General features: G+C 51.5%; 7 protein-coding genes across 7 annotated transcripts; 2 read left to right on the forward strand and 5 right to left on the reverse strand.

Moving 5' to 3' along the window:
- Nucleotides 1-251: 251 nt before the first annotated feature.
- On the reverse strand, nt 252-678 carry COCSADRAFT_312913 (uncharacterized protein). The gene is made up of 2 exons (XM_007701062.1): nt 561-678; nt 252-481 (listed from the first exon to the last, which is right to left on the reverse strand). The coding sequence occupies exons 1-2, from the start codon at nt 586-588 to the stop codon at nt 312-314; spliced, it is 198 nt and encodes a 65-aa protein (XP_007699252.1). The 5' UTR covers nt 589-678; the 3' UTR covers nt 252-311.
- Nucleotides 679-3977: 3299 nt separating this feature from the next.
- Nucleotides 3978-5500, reverse strand: COCSADRAFT_312928 (uncharacterized protein). The gene is made up of 7 exons (XM_007701063.1): nt 5110-5500; nt 5015-5057; nt 4884-4948; nt 4718-4796; nt 4635-4655; nt 4341-4382; nt 3978-4150 (listed from the first exon to the last, which is right to left on the reverse strand). The coding sequence occupies exons 1-7, from the start codon at nt 5192-5194 to the stop codon at nt 4111-4113; spliced, it is 375 nt and encodes a 124-aa protein (XP_007699253.1). The 5' UTR covers nt 5195-5500; the 3' UTR covers nt 3978-4110.
- A 1704-nt stretch (nt 5501-7204) lies between these two features.
- On the reverse strand, nt 7205-8504 carry COCSADRAFT_140639 (uncharacterized protein). Its single transcript, XM_007701064.1, has 2 exons — nt 7659-8504; nt 7205-7588 (listed from the first exon to the last, which is right to left on the reverse strand). Exons 1-2 carry the CDS (start codon nt 8346-8348, stop codon nt 7370-7372), a joined length of 909 nt encoding a protein of 302 aa, XP_007699254.1. The 5' UTR covers nt 8349-8504; the 3' UTR covers nt 7205-7369.
- A 552-nt stretch (nt 8505-9056) lies between these two features.
- Nucleotides 9057-9869, forward strand: COCSADRAFT_36016 (uncharacterized protein). The gene has a single exon (XM_007700886.1). It carries the CDS (start codon nt 9183-9185, stop codon nt 9858-9860), a length of 678 nt encoding a protein of 225 aa, XP_007699076.1. The 5' UTR covers nt 9057-9182; the 3' UTR covers nt 9861-9869.
- Nucleotides 9870-9980: 111 nt separating this feature from the next.
- Nucleotides 9981-11485, reverse strand: COCSADRAFT_36018 (uncharacterized protein). The gene is made up of 6 exons (XM_007700887.1): nt 11360-11485; nt 11203-11275; nt 11032-11114; nt 10387-10984; nt 10192-10323; nt 9981-10130 (listed from the first exon to the last, which is right to left on the reverse strand). The coding sequence occupies exons 1-6, from the start codon at nt 11401-11403 to the stop codon at nt 10098-10100; spliced, it is 963 nt and encodes a 320-aa protein (XP_007699077.1). The 5' UTR covers nt 11404-11485; the 3' UTR covers nt 9981-10097.
- Nucleotides 11486-12601: 1116 nt separating this feature from the next.
- COCSADRAFT_312964 (uncharacterized protein) lies at nt 12602-15745 on the reverse strand. The gene is made up of 5 exons (XM_007701065.1): nt 14927-15745; nt 14843-14870; nt 14096-14778; nt 13253-14046; nt 12602-13161 (listed from the first exon to the last, which is right to left on the reverse strand). The coding sequence occupies exons 1-5, from the start codon at nt 15308-15310 to the stop codon at nt 12795-12797; spliced, it is 2256 nt and encodes a 751-aa protein (XP_007699255.1). The 5' UTR covers nt 15311-15745; the 3' UTR covers nt 12602-12794.
- A 770-nt stretch (nt 15746-16515) lies between these two features.
- Nucleotides 16516-18716, forward strand: COCSADRAFT_189713 (uncharacterized protein; the record flags this gene model as incomplete). Its single annotated transcript, XM_007701066.1, has 9 exons — nt 16516-16782; nt 16820-16870; nt 16966-16980; nt 17190-17281; nt 17330-17388; nt 17445-17499; nt 17736-17857; nt 17924-18025; nt 18114-18716. The coding sequence occupies 9 exons, from the start codon at nt 16516-16518 to the stop codon at nt 18482-18484; spliced, it is 1134 nt and encodes a 377-aa protein (XP_007699256.1). The 3' UTR covers nt 18485-18716.
- Nucleotides 18717-18993: the final 277 nt, after the last annotated feature.

Genomic DNA, 18993 nt, shown 5'->3' on the forward strand with positions numbered 1-18993 from the left:
GCCCAAAGAAAAGGTGATCTTTGAGTAGATTGTCTGGGGCACGCCAATGCCATGGCTCAATCTAAATAAAAACTAAACAGCATATTCTAGTATTACAGCGCAAGCATAACGTCTTTTCATGGCGTTGGCTCAAGAAGCAAGCTATGCTGGAGACTTACATAATGACAGTATAGTACAGTACAGGCCGAGTTAGTGGCTTCCTTCTGTCAAACATACGCCTTCCACGGTCGCTCAAGCGACATTTTGCGATAACCTCGAACATCGGTGTAATTTCGACACTATTATCAAGTAACTAGACCTCTTGATTCATTCTAACAAAGCCAACATGGAGAATACTGGATCTTTGGAGTACCCTCAGGCAGTCCCAAGGCTGCCTTTTTTATCGTCAATAAAGCAGAAAGAAAACACAATAACAACCCCTGTGACAACCAGAACCCACCTCCACGCCTGAGCGAACGCAGTCTTGAATACTCGTGCACATCTAGAAGCATATCCTTTAGAACATGACAGAATCGAGACCTGATGTGAACTGCCTGAAACAAGCTAATGGAAGCACGAACCTATCGTTGCGTATAGCTTGTGGCTCATCGTGGCTCAAACAACCAACATTACTCGTATGAGAAGTAAGTTCTGGAATAGAAAAAATCAAGGTTCCATCTCCACGTTGTGGCGTTGACGGGAACTCGCGGCTTCCGGACGTTCAGGGGTATTGTTCCTATTATGTCTTGTGCAGATGTTATTCAACAACTCTATCCGCTATTGAGTATCTTGCCAGCCCCTCACATGTGATTGGCAAGTCGCGTACTAGAACAGACTGACGTCAACTTGAACAGATTGTGATCAATTTGTGAGTAATCAGATTCTCTGAAAGTGTTCTACAGGGCTGCCCATAGCGATTTGACTCTCCCTTCAGCGTATATTTACAGGTCATATTAATACGAAATGAGCTTGTTACCTGTCCATTTTCCTACCAGAAAGATCAGCTACAGGATTCTGTGTGGGTTGGACATATCATGCTTAGCTTGTCGTAGTGGGGTGTCACAGATGAAGCACAACAGACAGTAGCCGCCGAATCCGCCCCCAACAAGTACCAAACAATCATTCCGCTCGTCCGTCGCAACGCCCTACCCGCCAGATTGCTGACGTGTCTCTCTTCCTCATTCTGATGACTCCCGATATCAACTTTTAGTCTCCAGATGCTTAATGCATGTCAAGCACGCGATATTTAATCCCACATATCGGTTGGAGAACTATTCGAGACTAACTGGAAAGAAGACCCCCATCACAAGATTCCTCTCCATCTCGATTGTTCCTTCATAGAGCATACGTCACCAAAAGAGAAGAGTGAGGATCTCCGTCTACGATGTTGTCGTGAGTCAACGCTAGCAAAGCTCAATACATACGAGCCGTCATCTGAGATAGTCTACCAAAGTTGTTGACTCGAGGGCTGTTACCGCGCTTACCGACCTACCATATCTAGCACCTCCTACTTTTCTTGTACCATCCACAAGGCCGCATAGTTAGTCCAGCAGAACAGCTCCAGGTACGTGGCGGCGCATTAAACGGTACAAATACGCGCCACTGCATGTAGACAAGTAGACACTCACTGGCCAACGACGGCCAGTAATGTTAGAAATGCGACCGACGCTACTTCAAAATCGATAAACGAGGTTGGGCCGTGACCACCAGAAAAAATCTACGAGCTTCGGCGTATATACAGGAGGAGTGGGCTTTGCCTTTGTTTGGCCGCGGATGGGGATCGAGTCGCATGATCAGAAGATAGATCTTAGTGCGGCATGATTGAGAAGGTCAGAAAATAAAAGTCCCGAAGGGCTAGGGGCATGCGTATGCGTACAGGACCCATGCAAGACGTGTGATGCAAGTTGCCCTGGCTCGACTAAAGCACGAACCCTCGCCCCAACGTCACTCTTTTGAACAAACCATTAAAGTTCCCACAGAGTAACCTTGTAACTTTGTTTCCCTGACCCATCCTACCACGTGTGGCTACATCCTGGTGGAACTCAAGTTTGGCTTGGGGACGCGCGAGGAAAAGCCATCGACATGGGTTCTTTTTATTCCATTACTATCCCATGTGCGTATTTTCCTATGCACGCAATTGCATGTCACATTGCATTTGCTCCACCTTGCGTGGGCCAATACCACCGGTTTTAGTAACATTTTTCGGTCCAGAACTCGGGCAAGAAGCAACAGGTTGACCCAATCTTTTTTTTATATTTCGAATCGACCGCCTGGCAATCCTTTTTGAAAAAAAGTGCTAGGCGGGTGGGTTATTTTCGCAAATGGGGTACAAAAATTTCCAAGACGGCCAAGGATGACTACGTAACAGTACGCTCCTGTTCACCCACTTTCTGGCCCCAGTGGAGATCCTTCCCGCGCGGAGACCAGTCGACTCGAGCATAATGGAAACGTTCTAGGCTTGTGGTCTATGCAGTTGTGTCCGCAATAGAACGGAATATCGTAACATGTTCCACTTTTTGTCGTCGGAGCTTGTTCCCTTTCTTTGCAAGTCATGTAAGAACTAGAGAGCCGTCCCCGTTCCCGATGCTGACGGGAAAAGTCATAAGATAGAGAGAGAGTGTGTGTGTATGTGGGTGTATGGAACGGCAACGGCCCGCAGCCGGTGAGCAAATGAGTACTCTGATAATGCACTTTTGAAACGGACCAATTGTTACTTGCTGCCCCATCAGCTCCTTCATGCATCTGGGTCATATGTTGGTCTAGACGAGCGTCACATTCAACAACACTGATGATGATGACGCTGATACTCAGAGGCACATATGCCAGATCCTCCATGAGATATCGCGATGCACAAGTAAATAGCGTCATCCAAGAAAAAGCAAACTTTATCCTTGAGCCCAATATGCACAGCAACAGGCAAAAAGTAGCAAATAGGAGCATTCTTCGTCTGGCGGCTTTGCTGCAAGCCACAATGAAATAGGCAGCCTACTTTAGACCTCTGGGGCCCAGACGGGTACTAGGCGAACGGCCCTTCAAGTTGCGGGAATACCGCGTTAGTCGAGTATAATATTTTGAGCCAAGGTTGAATACTTCGGTTACACAACAGGACAACCGCCGGATTATGCGCAAGCCGCCTCTACCGCCACCCAACAGGATCCCGTGAGCTCCCGAGTCCTTCAGCCAAGCTTCGGTATGCCGATGTAAGACTGTATGGTTAGATTCGGCAGCACCCGACCAGTGAGGGTTCGAGATGACGGAGTGTCGGTGTGCACTATAGTAATGGGATTATATCGGGTGCCTTGGTTTCAGCCGAGAATCAGCGTCTGTCAGATTTCGACGTCAGGCGTAGCCTACACTACATGCATACCAGGCGGGCGGGTTCCCTTGAGTCCTTTTCCCTACACGGCCCGGCTGTAAGCCTTTGGGTACTAGGGACTTCGGTTAGAGAGAGTAACAGTCTGAGACAGTACTAGCATTATTAGATTACAGGTATTTTGGGGGGGAAATGGGACTATGAGCGGAAACCATCCGCATATATCGTGCTCTATACATGTGCGCTAATACTAGAATGAAGCAAAGAAGGAGAATTCCGACCAAAGATATTGCAAGGAACAGAATACAGGATGAGAAGCAAAAGTTGGGCCCTTACGCAGTGAGTAAATGCACAAACTCATCAGGCTCAAGAACTAGAACGCTAGGCTGCTCTTGGAAACAAATCTATACATGCAGGCAACCCATGTTTGCATGCATAGCCCTCCATCTACAATGGATGCTTAGCATTACACCTGCCGAACGAGGCGAGCTTTGCTTTTATCCAATCGCCAAACTCCTAGCGGGGGCCAAGAAATCAGGCATATTTGCGTAAATAGTCGTGTACAAAAAAATAGATAGTAAACCTTTGGCCGTGATTGCCGCATAAAGCGCGCAAAAGCTCCTTTTCTTTCCCCCCACGAAGCACATGATGTAAGAGGACTGGGCTCATGGGGGAGGCGCTAGAGTCGTTCCAGAAGGTTACAATGGTGAGGAATGATAGGCTGAAAAAATGGGTCGGGTAGTAATGGGGTATATGTCGAACAGAGTGTGAAGAAGGGCGGCGTAAAAACGTTGTATCGGGGAAAGGAGACCAGCGATCTATTCCCCTTTCTTGTTGATGGACTTGAGTTCAACTTCACTGTCATTTCGTCAGTCTTTCTGATTCGGTGCCCCAGCAATTCTGCCGTAATAGTTGACATGGGTAGAGGGACGGAAGGTGAGCTGTGCGTTGGTCAAGCGAACAACGCAAGTTGCAGACACCACGAAGATAGGTGTTTGGGGCGCGGAGACTCTTCTGGAGATGATAAAGAAAAAGACTAGGTGCTTACAAGATCAATTTTGCATCTGCGGGGATGTGTCCAGGAAAACCACTATGATCAGGACAGTTAGCGATATTGCTCCGAGACAAGAAATTGGAGGCTACTGATATCCTAGTCATGCCAGGCTGGCGGCTACAGCGGTATGTTCATTTTGGGGTACACAGAAAACGAAGTGTTGAAGTTTTGTCCGGACTCCGAGCCTCGTTACATGTGTCGGCCGCAGAAGCGGCCGTGGGAGGCCGGTCGTTCGGTTTGATCCCGCGGTCGGGCTCATCAAGTATGAAGTTTACAAAACGGACTTACCGAGCGCCATAAGCATAATCACTATATTACACATGGTGTTAGTAAAAATATATACAAGTGGTGTACCCGCAAAAGCTACTTACGATGTGATTTTGAGGATTGCTACCTCACCCAACGACATGGGGGGAATATCCTCGGACCCCAAGATACCCTCGTCCCAGCCTGCATGTTAGAGTCAGTTGACGTGCACACCTCAATTTGCCATTTGGCATGTGTGGACCGGGCTGGTCAGGATTGCAAGGCGCATACCTCGGATGACTCGGCCTGCGCCGATTAGAGTCGTGAGATCGCCTCGACCTACTGATGTGTCGAATCTAGCATTTTGGTTAGCAAGATGCCCCAAGTCCATGTGAAGGCGTACACGTTGCCAGTCTACTTACTGTGTTCCCTTGTTGTCTGGTGCCTCTTCATCGTACAACCATCCTGCAATCCTGGTCAGATTTTGGCAATGACTTGTGAATGCTAGCAGCAATACCGGTGTATTCAACGCAAATCTCGTCGTGCTTCTTGGGGAAGTCTGTTCCATTGCCTGGTTTGGCAACAACCTTCTCGACACCCATAGTGTAGAAAGAATGTGCTATGCTCGTGTGTGGCGTTGGAGGCGCAAGTATGTTGTAACGGGCGGGATGCTAGCGTGGACGAAAAGTCGAACGTTGGTCAAGTTTAGATATGATAGAAAAAGGAGCTAGAGGAGTGTAGAAAACAAGAAGTGCGTGAGGAAGTGGACAAGACGAAGATTTAATAGCAGGCGCAAGGTGTGGTGGTGCTTTAAGGAAGATGCTCCGTGTATGCTTTGGCAAAAAAGCTTAGGCTTAATGAATGGTCTTTGCTTTGACAAGAAAAAAAGCAGTCCGGGGGTTTGCAGCACAGCTATGGGATAGATTGGCCTGCTCCGATCCGTCCAGCATCTCCTTTAGCCCCCCTCGCATACGCATCCGTTCCACAGCTTCGGCTCGAAGGTAATTGTGGGCTACGAACCACAGCCGCCATCAGAACCTGACTGTCTCCCGGGGAATCCTACCCGACGCTCGAGCCGTTTTGGATGTCAGAAGTTTGTAAGGTTGGTCTAGCCCTTTGAATGCGTTCGTCATCTGCAACATCCTAGCTGACACGCGATGTGGGCTCCACATCTAACATGGTCGATGGTTGTACCCGTTCCTCAATTCCCGCGACTACCGAGCAGCATGACAACTTTCCAACACCGCTGTTTGCCCTGCGACGCGGCGGCTGACCCTGCATCCATGCGGAAGGAAAAAAAACAAGACATTCAAAATTATTTTTGGGCCGTGGTGGGATAAGGAATGGTCTTGAGAACGTGACCAATTAGGATGGTGTGAGCAAAAGGAAGTAAGAGTGGGGACAAAGGGTACCTTAGTGGGGGTGCAAGGCTACAATTATCAAAGGCCGCGACGTGCGATGACTGTCACCACGAAGACGCCCTTCGTCACAAAGAATGCACGGCACGACTCTAAAACCTTAATCCCGCATGGAGGAACGGCGGGATGTGCGCAAAAAAAAGGCCGACACTGTACCTCTCCAGAAAGTCGCACGACCTGAGCAAAGGAAAAGCGCCTATAAATGCCGTAGGGCTAAGTCGTTGACGAATAAGCTACTACCGCAAGTTGTATAGAATGTGATTCGGCAGCCGAGCCCGCACCAGCGCGAGTCCCCCTGACTACTCGAGGCCCGAGAAGGCAGCTGGCGGTCTTGTAGTATTTTAGTAGATTCAGAGTGAACAAGGCTAACATGGATTTAGGGAAATGCAGGACCGTTTGCTAAAAAGCAATGTTCGGTCCATTTCACGGGGCGACTTGCCGTATTACTTACGTATACTAGATTAGTTCAATAAGTATGCAACCCCCCCATGGCCTCATGAATCCAGCGTTCATGTCTCGCAGGCTGGAGTGGCGAACACAATGGCTCATCGTCATTGTTCGCATTACCCCCATGTGCCGCCCCAAAATCCCTTTGTCGAAACCGTGAAGCCAAGGGGCCCAACAAACCCTAATCATCTCGCGGGTGGCATGTCTCTGGAGATTTGCCAATCACAGTAGAAGCGGCAGCACTGCCGATTGCCGTGCGGTGCTAGACCCACCCGGGGAACAATCATGTTTGTAGCGTCTGGCGTTGTAAAACAGCCAAATGCGGAGCAGCGGCCTATCGTGCTTCTCGCGGCAAACGCGAAATTCACATCCCTGAAGGAAAAAAACGAGGCACGGGTGGCGTGGGGCTGAAGAGCAAATGCCATAGCCATTACACGTGGTCTTTCTGACCGTGCCTTTGCCATGGCCTTCTTCAGCCCGCCTTGTAACCTTCGGACAAGACGATCTTTAGCCCTGTGCGCTGAGTCGGGAGCCCAACGATACGGTCCGGGAGCAATCCACTCTTTATATTGGCTAGACGAGGTGCGCTTGCAGTGGCGGCTGAGTCGTGGAGAAGTGATCACCCCCACGCATATGGAGTGCAGCATCGTGAACATTAAGCACGTGGCCAAACTCAAGCTACAGCACAGGTGCTAAACCACTTGCAGCCAGGCAAGAATACGAGTCGACGATTGTCATCTCCAACATGTCCAATGAAAAGGTTGCGCATTGCTTGTAATGTAGGTACCCTAAAACCACCGTTGCACAATATTCCACAAGGCTATTGCTCCGGTCGTAAGACCCGCAACGTTCAGCACAAGAGCGAACCCTCGTCAGCGGCGCACCAAAAGTCGGGCCATGACGAAGCCAACCTCAGTTTGGTTTCTCCCAAAATGGCAACTGCACCAGGTCGGTCAGAGCAATGCTGGCGAAGCGAGTGCCTTTACCTTGCTCGGCCCGCTCGACATAGTGTATGCGGTCAGTGCCTACAGTCTGGATGAAGGCAAGAAGCCACGCATAGTTTGTGCCAATATGATCGATTCCATGGCTGTCGTCAGACATGACGAAACCGCCTCGCATGCGAAGGAACATCTATAAACGACCCCAAGTCAGTTCAAGTTCAGCTCGCCGCCGAGCTCGGGCAGATGGCGGTGTGACTGACCTGACATATTGGCAAGCACGGATACGGCTCGGCCAGACCTTTGCGCAACCCGGCAGAGTTGAGTTCGAGCAGACCGCCATATGAAGCAATGAATTCCAGGTTTCGCTCAATCTTTTGCCAAACACCAGCCATACCTTTGAACCCATCGTCGCGGTGATCGCTCAGCAGACGGATGAGGTCCAGGTGCCCGACGACTGGGGGTCGCAGCGCCTGCAGCATCTCCAATTGAGAATCGAAATAGTCTTCAAACAACCTCTCGTCTGTCCCGCCCGCCTTGTCCCTCGCCTGCTCGTACATCTTGCGGTCGTAGTCGATGGGTATCGTATGGACATGGTGGACAGAGCCCATGAAAAAGTCAAACGGATATTTTTCGCGGACGCTCTGAATCAGCTCCAGGGTCGACGGGCGAATCCATTCTGATTCAAAGCCAATCAGGATCTGTATCTGGCTCGAGTATTTATCCCTCAGCCGGTTGGCTTCGACAATGAAGTCGTCGAATAGCTTGGCAAGGCTCTCAACCGTGTGCGACTCAGCTTCTCCGGGGTAGAAGTCTTCGATTGGCCGGGGTATATGCTCTGTTAGCGCAAAGGTATGGAAGCCTTTGGCTATGGCTGCCTGGATGACCTGTTCAAGCGTGTCCTTTGCATGGCCACAGAACTGGCCAGAGTGGCTATGATGTGAGTATGGCATGTTTGGGTTTGTGTCGCGGTTGAGCTTCTAGGTTGGGAAAATGTAATGTGACTCGACGACGCTGCGTCAAGACGCGTTCTCCTATCAACGCCACCGGACTAAAGACTGCGCAACATGATTCAACGTGACAGAGACGACATGATATAGGTATTTTACAGAATGGCCGCGTACTTGCTAGCCATGTCTCGCGTCTCTTCCCGAATGTGGTGGTCGTCGCGAAGAGGAGCGTGGTGTAATCCTTCAACGCCGATTCGTCAGTTTCGTTCGGCATGTGGGTTGATATCGCCCCGAGGTATCTGACTACCGCGCCACATCAATTCATGTATCGTGACCGTGTTGTATCCGGAATATAGTTGTACAAATACTACAAGTCAATCTCAAAGTTACAAGGTACACGAGAAGGTTGCGAGCCAGCACTACGTATCCATGGCTAATCATAATCAGACTCTGCTAGATCACCCCGCGTGCTTGGTGAAATCCGTCCTGGAGCCGGAGGATACACTACAGCCGTCATATCTAGTCTACCAAAGAATAAGAACATACTAGGATTCGTGTGTAGGAATCTCAATTGCTATTAGAAAAAGGCATTCACGTTTCCTGGGACTGTGGCGATCATCAACCATTCGAATCGCAGGAGTTCAACAAACATCAAGTATTCATATAGAAGAAGGAGAAGAAAAGGCAATTAAACAAAACAACCCCTCACAACTCCAAAAATCCTTGAATAGAGAATTCAAGGGAAAAAAAAGAGTAAACAACACCTCCGTATCTCAAACACCTTCTAAACTAGAAAAGATTATCACCATCTCCAACCCAATATCTCCACCCAGAAAGATGTCTTCATCCACGCCCCCAACCTTCTACTTCGGCTACGGCTCCAACCTCTGGCTGCACCAAATGTCCACACGCTGTCCCTCCTCCACCTACCAGGGAATCGCCCGCTTGGACAATTACAAATGGATCATCAACGAACGGGGCTACGCCAACATCGTCAAAGTCTCCCCTTCCTCATCTACTACCCAGACCCAAACCACTCCCTCTCCCGCTCCTACTTCCCGCTCCTCCTCCTCCTCCTCCTCCACCCCAGACACCACCCCACACGTCTACGGCCTCCTCTTCCACCTCACCACCCACGACGAACGTCACCTTGACAAAAACGAAGGCGTGCCCCTCGCCTACACCAAGGAATACCTGCCCGCCACATTCTGGTCCGCTACTTCGCCCGCCTCGAAAATCGACATTACTACCCCACCCAGCGAGACCGATAAGCGTGTACTCGTGTATATCGATCGGAAAAGAGTTACGCCGGGGAGACCGAGGGAGGAGTACGTGTATAGGATGAATCGGGGGATAGAAGATGCGGTTGCGTGTGGGGTGCCGGAGGAGTATGTTAGCGGGGTTATGAGGGGGTTTATTCCGGAGGATGATGGGGGAAAGGAGGAAGGGGTGATGGGCGAGTATGCTAAGAGGCAGGCTGCTGAGTTTAGGGATGAGAGTGGGGTTATTGAGTAGAGGCACGACGTAAAAAAAAAATTAGTAAAAATCGAAGAGGATAAAACTTTTCAAGTCATAATACGAACTGCTCGTTCATCCCAAGACTAGACTAGACTATACTCTGTTTGGTAAGGAGATCCTGCTCTGGACAAAAGCCAATACCGAGACAATCTCCCTTCATGACACTGTATCTATCCATTCTCCCATTTCCATACCCTCCCTAATCTCACCAACACCCCCTACATCAACACCACTTTACAACTCCTCACGAGCCCGACGGTAGCTGGCCTAATCACCACAACGCATCAGCTAGGGGGACCTAAAAGTCAGACGACTGGTGTCTACGCACCTCCTGTTCAACCTGCAGTTGCTCAACAACAGGTGCCAGCTCAGACAGAATCTCGTATGCCTTCTTGTGGTACTCGAGTTGGGCAGCAATGAGGTCAGCAAGGTTGCGGAGTGGTTCTGGGGTATCGAGGACCTTGTAGAAGAAAGAGAGAAAAGTCAGCATAAGTATCTTAGACCAAAATGATTCACAACGTACGTTTTTCATGACACCAACAGCCTCCTCAGTCTGGCCAACAAACTCGTCCTCGGCCTGCTCAATCTTTGCTCTTGCCTCCTCAGTCAAGTCGTCATCTAGGTTGTCCTTCTTGGCGGGTTGACCAGGGAGCGTAAAAGCAGGTCCCCTGGCATTGGCCTTGGTCGCATCAAGTGTCAATCGCGAGTTTTCGACAGCCTTGCGAGCGCGTGTGGCAAACTGAATGTTGGTGTTGAGCGTGGTACTCCACCCAGCCAAGAAGCGGCTCTGAATCTGAGCGTCCTGCGCCAGACGTGCCTCGCCAACCTTTTCGCTGGCAATGGCGTACTTCTCAAGGGCAGTAGCGAGCGGGTCCTCGCCTGAAGATGTTTGCTCAGAGGTGAGCATGTGCGAGGCATTCAGGGCGGCGCGGGCAACAGCATGGCTGAAAGTCTTGGGCTGGGGCTTTGCGGAGGGAGGGGCAGTAAGAGCCGCCTGGGCTTCGGCGGGGGAGGTGGCGCTCGAGAGTAGATTGACCTTCTCTGCGACGGTTCGGCCGAGGTCGTTGAAGGACTCGCGGATGTTGGCTGGGTAGTCATAGGCTTCGTTTGCGTATTGTGAACTAGGCAGTCAGGATATGATTTTTAGGCGGGATACGGAGCGTCGTACGTAACCTGGAGCATAGTCGTGTGGACCTTTTTTAGCGCATCGACTCGCTTCTCGAGCTCAATGTAGTCCGGAGGCAGTTGAGTCTGTCATGAACCGTGTTAATGGTGCACTTGCTAACGGCGTGGATGCCCTCGTGAGATAGCACAGGGACTCAATCGGGAGGCTGCGCACCTTGTCCTCGACATTGCCAACCTGCTCCTTGACATATTGCTGTGTTCGGGCAGCCCAGGGGGTAAAGGTAGCGCTGTAGCAACCGTGTCAGTCCAAGTGTTCCTATCTGGTGCCGGGGTGCAAGTAAGCGGCGAGGGGGGCGCGGGGCTGTACGTACGAAATGTTCTTTCCGAACGCCGAAATCTTGCCAAGGTTTTCCATTGCGGTGTAGCGGGGTTACGGTGTATCAAGACTCTGCTCGTGGTTGTTGTCGAGGGCGGGGCGTGGCTGTTGTCGTGCTCTTACGACTTTCATGTGTTCTCCGCCGCCGTTGCTGTCAGGGCGGCGCATGAGCCCTGCATTGCACTAGTCCTGTTTGGGACTATATCAACCCTTTGCCTGGACAAGTATTATACAATGCAGGTGTTTTTGCTCGATACATGGGTTGAGATGCGTACAATTTCAGACAGAGAATCTGGAAAAGTATTCATTCTCGTCTTGGTACAATTCTCACAAAAGTAATACTCGGCTATCGTGCTGTAAGTATATGATTCATTAAAAAAAAACTCCATCCCCTACTCAGCATGGGATGCTATTGTGAGTTCCGCTAAAAGATGCCTTGTTCAAAAAAAAGACACATCGATAAAAGATCAGCACGCCACAGGGGAAACGTGTACATATTTGGCCCCACTGGTTGTCTCACCACCACTACCCTATAGCAGGGAGTGATACAGGAGTCATGTAGACTGCATGCAAATGTCTGAAACTGCATTGCTGACCAAAAGCAGTTCCAATCAACACTCTGCAGCTGGATGCGGTGCCATGTAAGAGGGAGGAGAAATTGCGCCATGAACAATGTCCTTGATTACTAGAAACACAAAGCCATGGGTCATTAGTAACTATCACGTGCAAGCTTGTGACTTTGAATCCTTTGTCAATACACTTTTGATTGTTCACGGTTACTGATGCCGTGCAAATGCCTCACAACCCTTCGTGTTCCATAAACGGCGACCACATGTGGAGGTATCTTAAGCCTTGCAACCGGATTCTGCGCACACTGCCATCCACCGCGCGAATTATCCTCCTCATGCCTATGAATGAACTTTCTATGCTCATGCCCATGCATGTACATGGTGCTTGGCCTCTCCGTACTCGCAATCTAGTAGGTAGGGAACCTCCAACACCCGATCGCCGTCCGATGTTAAAACTAACGTGCGCCCCAGCATGACCTGCAGCAGTCACACCGCATAAGTGGACCCCGCTTTCGCTCCATTCTTTCTTTTCTGTAGTGAGCTCCCCGGGGGATCGTGGCCCTGAGATGTGATACCAAGGCAAGCCATTGCGTCTCGCCCACGTCAGCCCAGTTGCACTTGCCAGTCAGTGTGTGACAGGACGCCTCTCGGGAGACATCACCGGCGGTACAACTCCGGAAAGACCAGAAGAGTAGAGTGTTTCAGGTAGAACATGTCCTTTATTGCGATATACACAGGCGCTGCATCAAGAGACATGGGCAGACCGATAAGCGTCTTTTGGTACCAACAAAACATGCGCCTCCCAATTACTTCATTGCAAGCGTCTTCATAGCGCAGGTAGCTTCATGCGAGTAAGCCACGTTACTGTACAGAGTATTGCCTTGGTACAACAGGCGAGTAACTCTCCGCGATGGACGACTTCCGATCACTTCCGTAGCCCGAATGCCAATCTGGAGAACCGTATGCAGAGCCCAAGCCGTCGGTACTCGTGACCGTCATGTTGTCAGACGTCGGCGAGTCGGATATGGTGAGCGAATTGAAAATGCCGCGCATCTCGCGCAAGTCCTCGGAGACTTGATCTTTTGGCGCCTGTGTGCGGTCCTTGATAAAGTCCTTGATTGAGCGAATGATAGGGGGGCACCCTTCGTCGTCAGGGAGCCACCAATCTGATGGCGGGGCCCCCATGGATTCAAGCATACGGTTACGGAGAACGTCAGAGTAGATGTATCTAGAGCCATGTAAGCATAATGAATCACGCACCCAGACTACCTTGCAGGAACCAACAAGTCCTGACCTCTCGAGGGGCAGGTTGTGCTTACCCTGATGCTTCAATCTTGGTAAACGCCCGACGAATCCACTGCATGGTCTTTTGGTCCTTGGGCAGAAACAAGACGGCAATTGCAAAGCTGACTTGAGCCTCTAGTAGGGCGCCTGGAGGAGCGTCTGGATAGGCGCACATGGCCTCAAACATCTGTACTGCCTGATACGCCAATTTATTGTACTCGGGATCTATGGGCTGCTTCAACGCCATCGACGACGATATGGCGTACATGAACTGGAGGCCCCATATGTCCATGAATAAGAAATTTGTCGTCCACAATGGCCCACCCCAAATGATGTCTGGTTCGTAAGGATTGGTGATGTCGTCGGAATCTGGGGTTCCAGGGATGCTATGAACCTTGTGACTTGGATCTAGCAAAACCTGGGGAATGCTTTTCGGCAAGGATTCCATTCTTTCTTGAAGCGCGGGCAATTGAGCCATGAATTCTTGAGGACTGACCAGTCCTTTACTGGTCCTTGCGAAAAGATCGTTCGAGTCCTTTGCTACCAGCCGGGAATACGCAAAGCGCTCTTCGTATTGCATCCCCAGGTCGTCTGGGCTTTCTTTGACTTTTTGAACGTATGATTCGTGGGCAGCCTCGTACCATTCCCGGCCTAATGTTGCCTCTCCGCCCGATTGGAAGCCAACGAATAGATCGAATCGAATGTACCAAAGAAGTACCTTGGACAGGAAATCCGACTTTGTGATGCTCTGTGGTGTAAAGAGGCGTGTGAGCATGTCAAATGCAGCTTTCTGGTGGCCCATGAGATTGACCCAGTCACCAAGCATTTCCTAGTATCCTATTAGAAGAGTAACATCAGTCCGAAGATGCTGGCCTTACCTCTATGCTTGCCAGCTGCAATATGGTCAAGAAAGTAGCAAGACCCTGCTTCTTGTTCTTCTCAATTGCCATGCGCAAGCGCGAGACCGACTCATTATAGAACTGAAGGAACGTCGATATGCGACCGTCAGGCTGGGATAGGGTATGGAAATATGCAGCATATCCCGCAACGGCATATTTGAGAGGCTCAAATCTCATAACCCAATGCATAAAATCGCCTTTGAGCCAGCCACGTGTGTCGCGCTTGAGCGAGTAGTGATGGACACTCATGTGGTTGCGGAAGTAGTTGAGATAGAACTGGAGGTCTTGGGTCGAGCCCTGGGCGGGCTTCGCGGGTTGCGCACTTCCTTTCCGGGACAGTGATGGCCGTACAATGGGCGGGACAGTAGATGAGGCCTCGGTCGATGGGGAGACACTCTGGTCGAGGTTCGAGCCAGGGGTGTAAGACGAGTCGCGGTTGTCTTGGCTTCTTGACGTATCGTCGTCGTCATAGTCGACGTAGTCTTCTTCCTCATCTTCATCCCTTATGGAAGGCAGACGTTCTTTGGCATCTTCTTCACGGTCCTCGGGTGACGAGATGTTGTCGGCAGAGGAAGACTTTGCAGATTTGGAGCCGCTGCGGGTAGATTTCTGACTGGATTGTGAGTCGGGATAGATGCATTCGCGACCTCCCTTGTGACACCCTGGTGAACACTGTCAGAAATCAAGCCCTGTTTCAACGAGTCAGAGGCAGAAGCAAGCACTCACTCTCGCAGACGGGATGGTTTTCGTCACACTGCTACATGTTAATCGCGCTGGCCATTTGGTGCAAGTAGAGAGAAAGCCACATACCTTGACTCTCCGCTGCCTGCAGGTAAAGCATCCGCTCCGTGTTCTGCGGTGCTTTACTTGCTCGCCAGGCGCCGGTCGGCGACGCGCGCGACTGTTGGCGGCATGGACTGAGCCGATGGGGCCAGATGCATCATCATATTGATCAGGATAACTGGGCTGGCCAATGTTTTCGTATTGCATGAAAGGACCGGAAGCTCCTGGCTGGAAGGGGTTGTCTGGCATGGCCATGGGATAGGAGCCATGTCCGATCACCGTCTGCGGGGCATGCTGAATGTTATTGTTGTTGCTATTACCGTTGTTGTTATTGTTGGGGATCGAGTTTTGGTCGATGTTGTAGTATTGGGGCGGGATGCTGTGGCCTGGCGGGGGGTAGTATCCAGACATGTCTTGTGAGGGACGAGGGGGGAGAGACCGCGCAGTCAGGGAGAGGGCAAGAGAAAGTGGTGGCAATGATGGAAGACTGGTGAGGATAGTGGTTGCAGGAAGAGGACCCACGTCATTCAGGTGCAAGGGTCCGAGGTCGATCGCCGTGTTAACGGGTGTGACAATGGCTCGGGCGTCAGGTACGGGAAAGTGAAAGGATATAGAAGTAGGAGCAGGCTTGCCGGAGCCGTGGGTTAGTCTAATGCAGGCTGGTTTGGGCGCGCGGGTGCAGGCCCCCAGCTAGCAGCTAGGACAGGCGGTTCAACTACGTCTCCGGTAACCCTGAGTGATGGCCACACACGGGACCAGGTAGACTGCGCGACACCAGAGAAAGCTGGCGACGGAGGCATATGCAGCACCGATCTAGAACCAGAAAAAAGGGGGGGGGGCCGGCGAGGGGAGGGTGGGAGGAAGAAACAGGGGGAGGAAGTGATGAGTGTTGGTAGAGAGGAAGCACAGCAGGGGGCGCAGGTTCAAGGTTGTGCAAGAGCGATAAACCGAGAAAGATGGTATGAGAGATTGGGGAAAAAAGAGACAGAGAGGTCGGAGCTAGAGCGAAGAGGGCGAGGTCGGTGGACAGAGAGACAGGCAGACCAGAGAGCCGGCCCGAGCGAGAGCAGAGGCGTGTGCCTAGTCCTGGGAAGAAGCAATGGTGTATGTCCAGGAAGGGATAGTCTGAGGTTCATCAAACGTCCGCATCTAAGAAGCCGGGGTGCAGTGAAGGGGAAAAAGCAAGCCCTAAGCCCACTGCGCTGTCTCCAGGCCGCTATGGGCCGTGCACGCAAACGCTTCCGCTTTCCGCGCAGCGCTGGAATCCCAGGACTGATCGCTCTGGGCCACTCCCAGGCCGTGCGAACAGGTCCACCCACCGACAGCAGCCACCTCAAGTCTGGGGAGAGGGGGGGCAGGGGAGGGCAAGGAAGAGCAGGGCAACCGCCAACGGAGCAGCCAAGGGGTCTGCCCGCTCCGAGCAATAAAGTAGGCCCATGTACGAGCGAGTATCTAAGTGCAGTTCATCAGATACGGCCCATTTTGACACATCCCCGATGGTGATCCCCGCCTGTCAGCCTATGGACTACGGCTAGAGCAGGGCATTTTTGTTAGGCGTGCAGCGCGCCGCTGTTGCTACGGCTGCTGTGACGGCTGCTGGCTGCTGCTAGAGTACTATGGGCGGGGCGGTGGGTAATCAAGCCATGGAGCCATGGAGCGAGGAGCTATGGAGCAATTGCAAATCTAAGAGGGTCGAGGATCGCCTTTGCAGCAGACGGATCGTGCCAAGGGTACGACACAGCACCAAGGCGGACATGATATGCGCCAGCCCCAAGTTCCAAATCCACCATCAGGGTGGTGAGGGCGGCATGGTGGGGCCTGCACCAAAAGGGCTCCCTCTACCAGCTGCTCCCTCCCACATCCGTTGCCCAAGTCAGCCGTGGGTGAGTGGCGTCGCGGCGATTGCGACGCGTGCTGCAGGTCGAAGTTGTCGTCACAGTGCGTGCGTGTGGATGGATGGACATGGACTGGGTATGTATGTAAGTCGAGATGCAGACATGTACATATGTAAGTACGTATAAACCGTATGTATACTAGTAGGTAAGGCTGTGGTTAGGTATGGACAGGCATGGTACATGGAGGTAAGTAAGTGGTTACTAAGGATGCATGCCATGGGCCCTTTCTTTTTGGCGTGGACCCCCCCACTGCTAGCCTGAAGTGGGGATTGGGCCGATGCAGTGCAGAGCAATTGCCCGACGGACGGCCTTTAGACTTTCAAGCCTCATCAATGTGCGTGGTTATAAAAAGACGGGTGGATATTGGAGCCACCGGGCCTGCCTGACTCAACCAGGGCGCGCGCGCGCGGGAGAAGGAGGGCTGCTTCGAGAAGGTGACAGCATTGCCAACTTCTAGCCACTCGCAACGCTTCTACTATCACATACTGTACGTACATGATGATTACATACATGGTTACATGGACGTAAACTCTAGTCCGGAACCCAGTCCCGTGACGGCCGTCAGACTGGAAACTGGTGCGGGTGGGATACTTGGTATGTGTGTACTTGTGTAGAAGAGCCGTAGTATGTACATATGTACGTGTATGTAGGCATGCGGCGGGAACCAAGTGGCATGATGAAGAGGATTCCGAGTTGCCCACTCTGGTGCGCCTAGTGCAATTTGCACGGCAGGCCAGCGCCGAGTCGAGTAGATTCTCTGGAGCAGAGCAGCGTGAATAGAGTATATCGGTCGTAGAGTATACTTAGTTAGTGTCGTCAGACCATGGGGAGGCTAGGGTGAGATATCGTCATGGGCCTGGTCTGGCTGATTACCAACAAGGGACAAAGAGCGACAGGCAGATAGGCAGAAAGAGAGAGCAGACGTCTATGTCACGTTTTAGCGCTAGGCCGGATGCGGGCGAGCAGCGGATGCTGCAATGGCTGCTCCGGCTGCCCCCTGAGTGGTCGAGTGCCGTGCGCCACGCATCATGGACACGGCATTGTCATTTGCAGCATGCAGTCAGTGTGCAGCGTCTGACGGGCTCGACAAGCACCCTGTGCTGATGGTGCCCATCTTGCATGACCCCAGCGACCGAGCGGCCGGCCGGTCCAGCTTGGAAGCCTGCTGGTGCTGTTGCTACGGCACATGAGGCGGGCGCATGGCTTCGCCACATAAAGCGCGTCACTGTCGGTGTGTGTGTGTGTGTGTGAGAAAGTAGTAGTGTGAATGAAATGAATGGTGTGTGATGGAATAGTTAGTTAGTTACAAGTCGGAACAGTCCAATTCCGCGGCTACGGCACAGTCAGCCCCACGTGTCGTCGACAGGGTCAGCCCTTCTTGCCCTCCGTGCCTTCCTCTCTCCAAGCGCTTGGACCTGCATTACTCACAACATCACACACATTCTTCCCTACACCGGTTCACAAACAAGCAAAGCCACCACCGAGAAAAAACAACATCGTGCGACGTTTGGGGACACATGCAGGACCCCTTCTGTTGTCCTGCACTCCAAGACTTGCCCGTCACATGTCTGCTGCCCAGGGCACCAAACGTCATACTCCATCTGCCGTGCCATGGCCACTATCGACCCTTCTCCACTTTGTCTCACTCACCCAAGTCGCCGTCCGCGGACCGTCTCTGCGAATAGACTAACTGGCTAGAGCCCCGACAAAATGTCCACATGGCGGCTCTCTTTGGCCAGGCCTTTTTTTCCTGCTGCTGCTTGCAATCCAGAGCGCACACTCCTGGAACCTCGCCATAAAATCCTTTGCTATTGACAATGGGATCGCCCCCCTCTCTCTGTTGACGTCCTTGATTCCCAAACCAGCCTTTTGCAATTTCCGACACGGCCCAAATATGTCCTGACCGTGCCTTTGTAGTACAGATAGATAATGATATACATATGGAATGTGAATATACTAGTTATACTACTTATATTTATAGAATGATATGTCCATGTTATCACAAAAAGTGGAGATTAAACTTCAACCCTCTCACTAGCCCTGAATCAAGTAAACCGTACTCGTATACGTATCTTTTGCTATATCGACACACAGGCCTGTCTCTTTTGCCAAGAAACCAGGGAAAAACAATTGTCCAAAAAAGCCGCAAGTAAACCCGGCCAGCGAATGACGGCTCTGATATTGTAATATAATCACTAC

Source organism: Bipolaris sorokiniana (assembly GCF_000338995.1).
Source record: "Bipolaris sorokiniana ND90Pr unplaced genomic scaffold COCSAscaffold_6, whole genome shotgun sequence".
Taxonomy (NCBI): domain Eukaryota; kingdom Fungi; phylum Ascomycota; class Dothideomycetes; order Pleosporales; family Pleosporaceae; genus Bipolaris; species Bipolaris sorokiniana.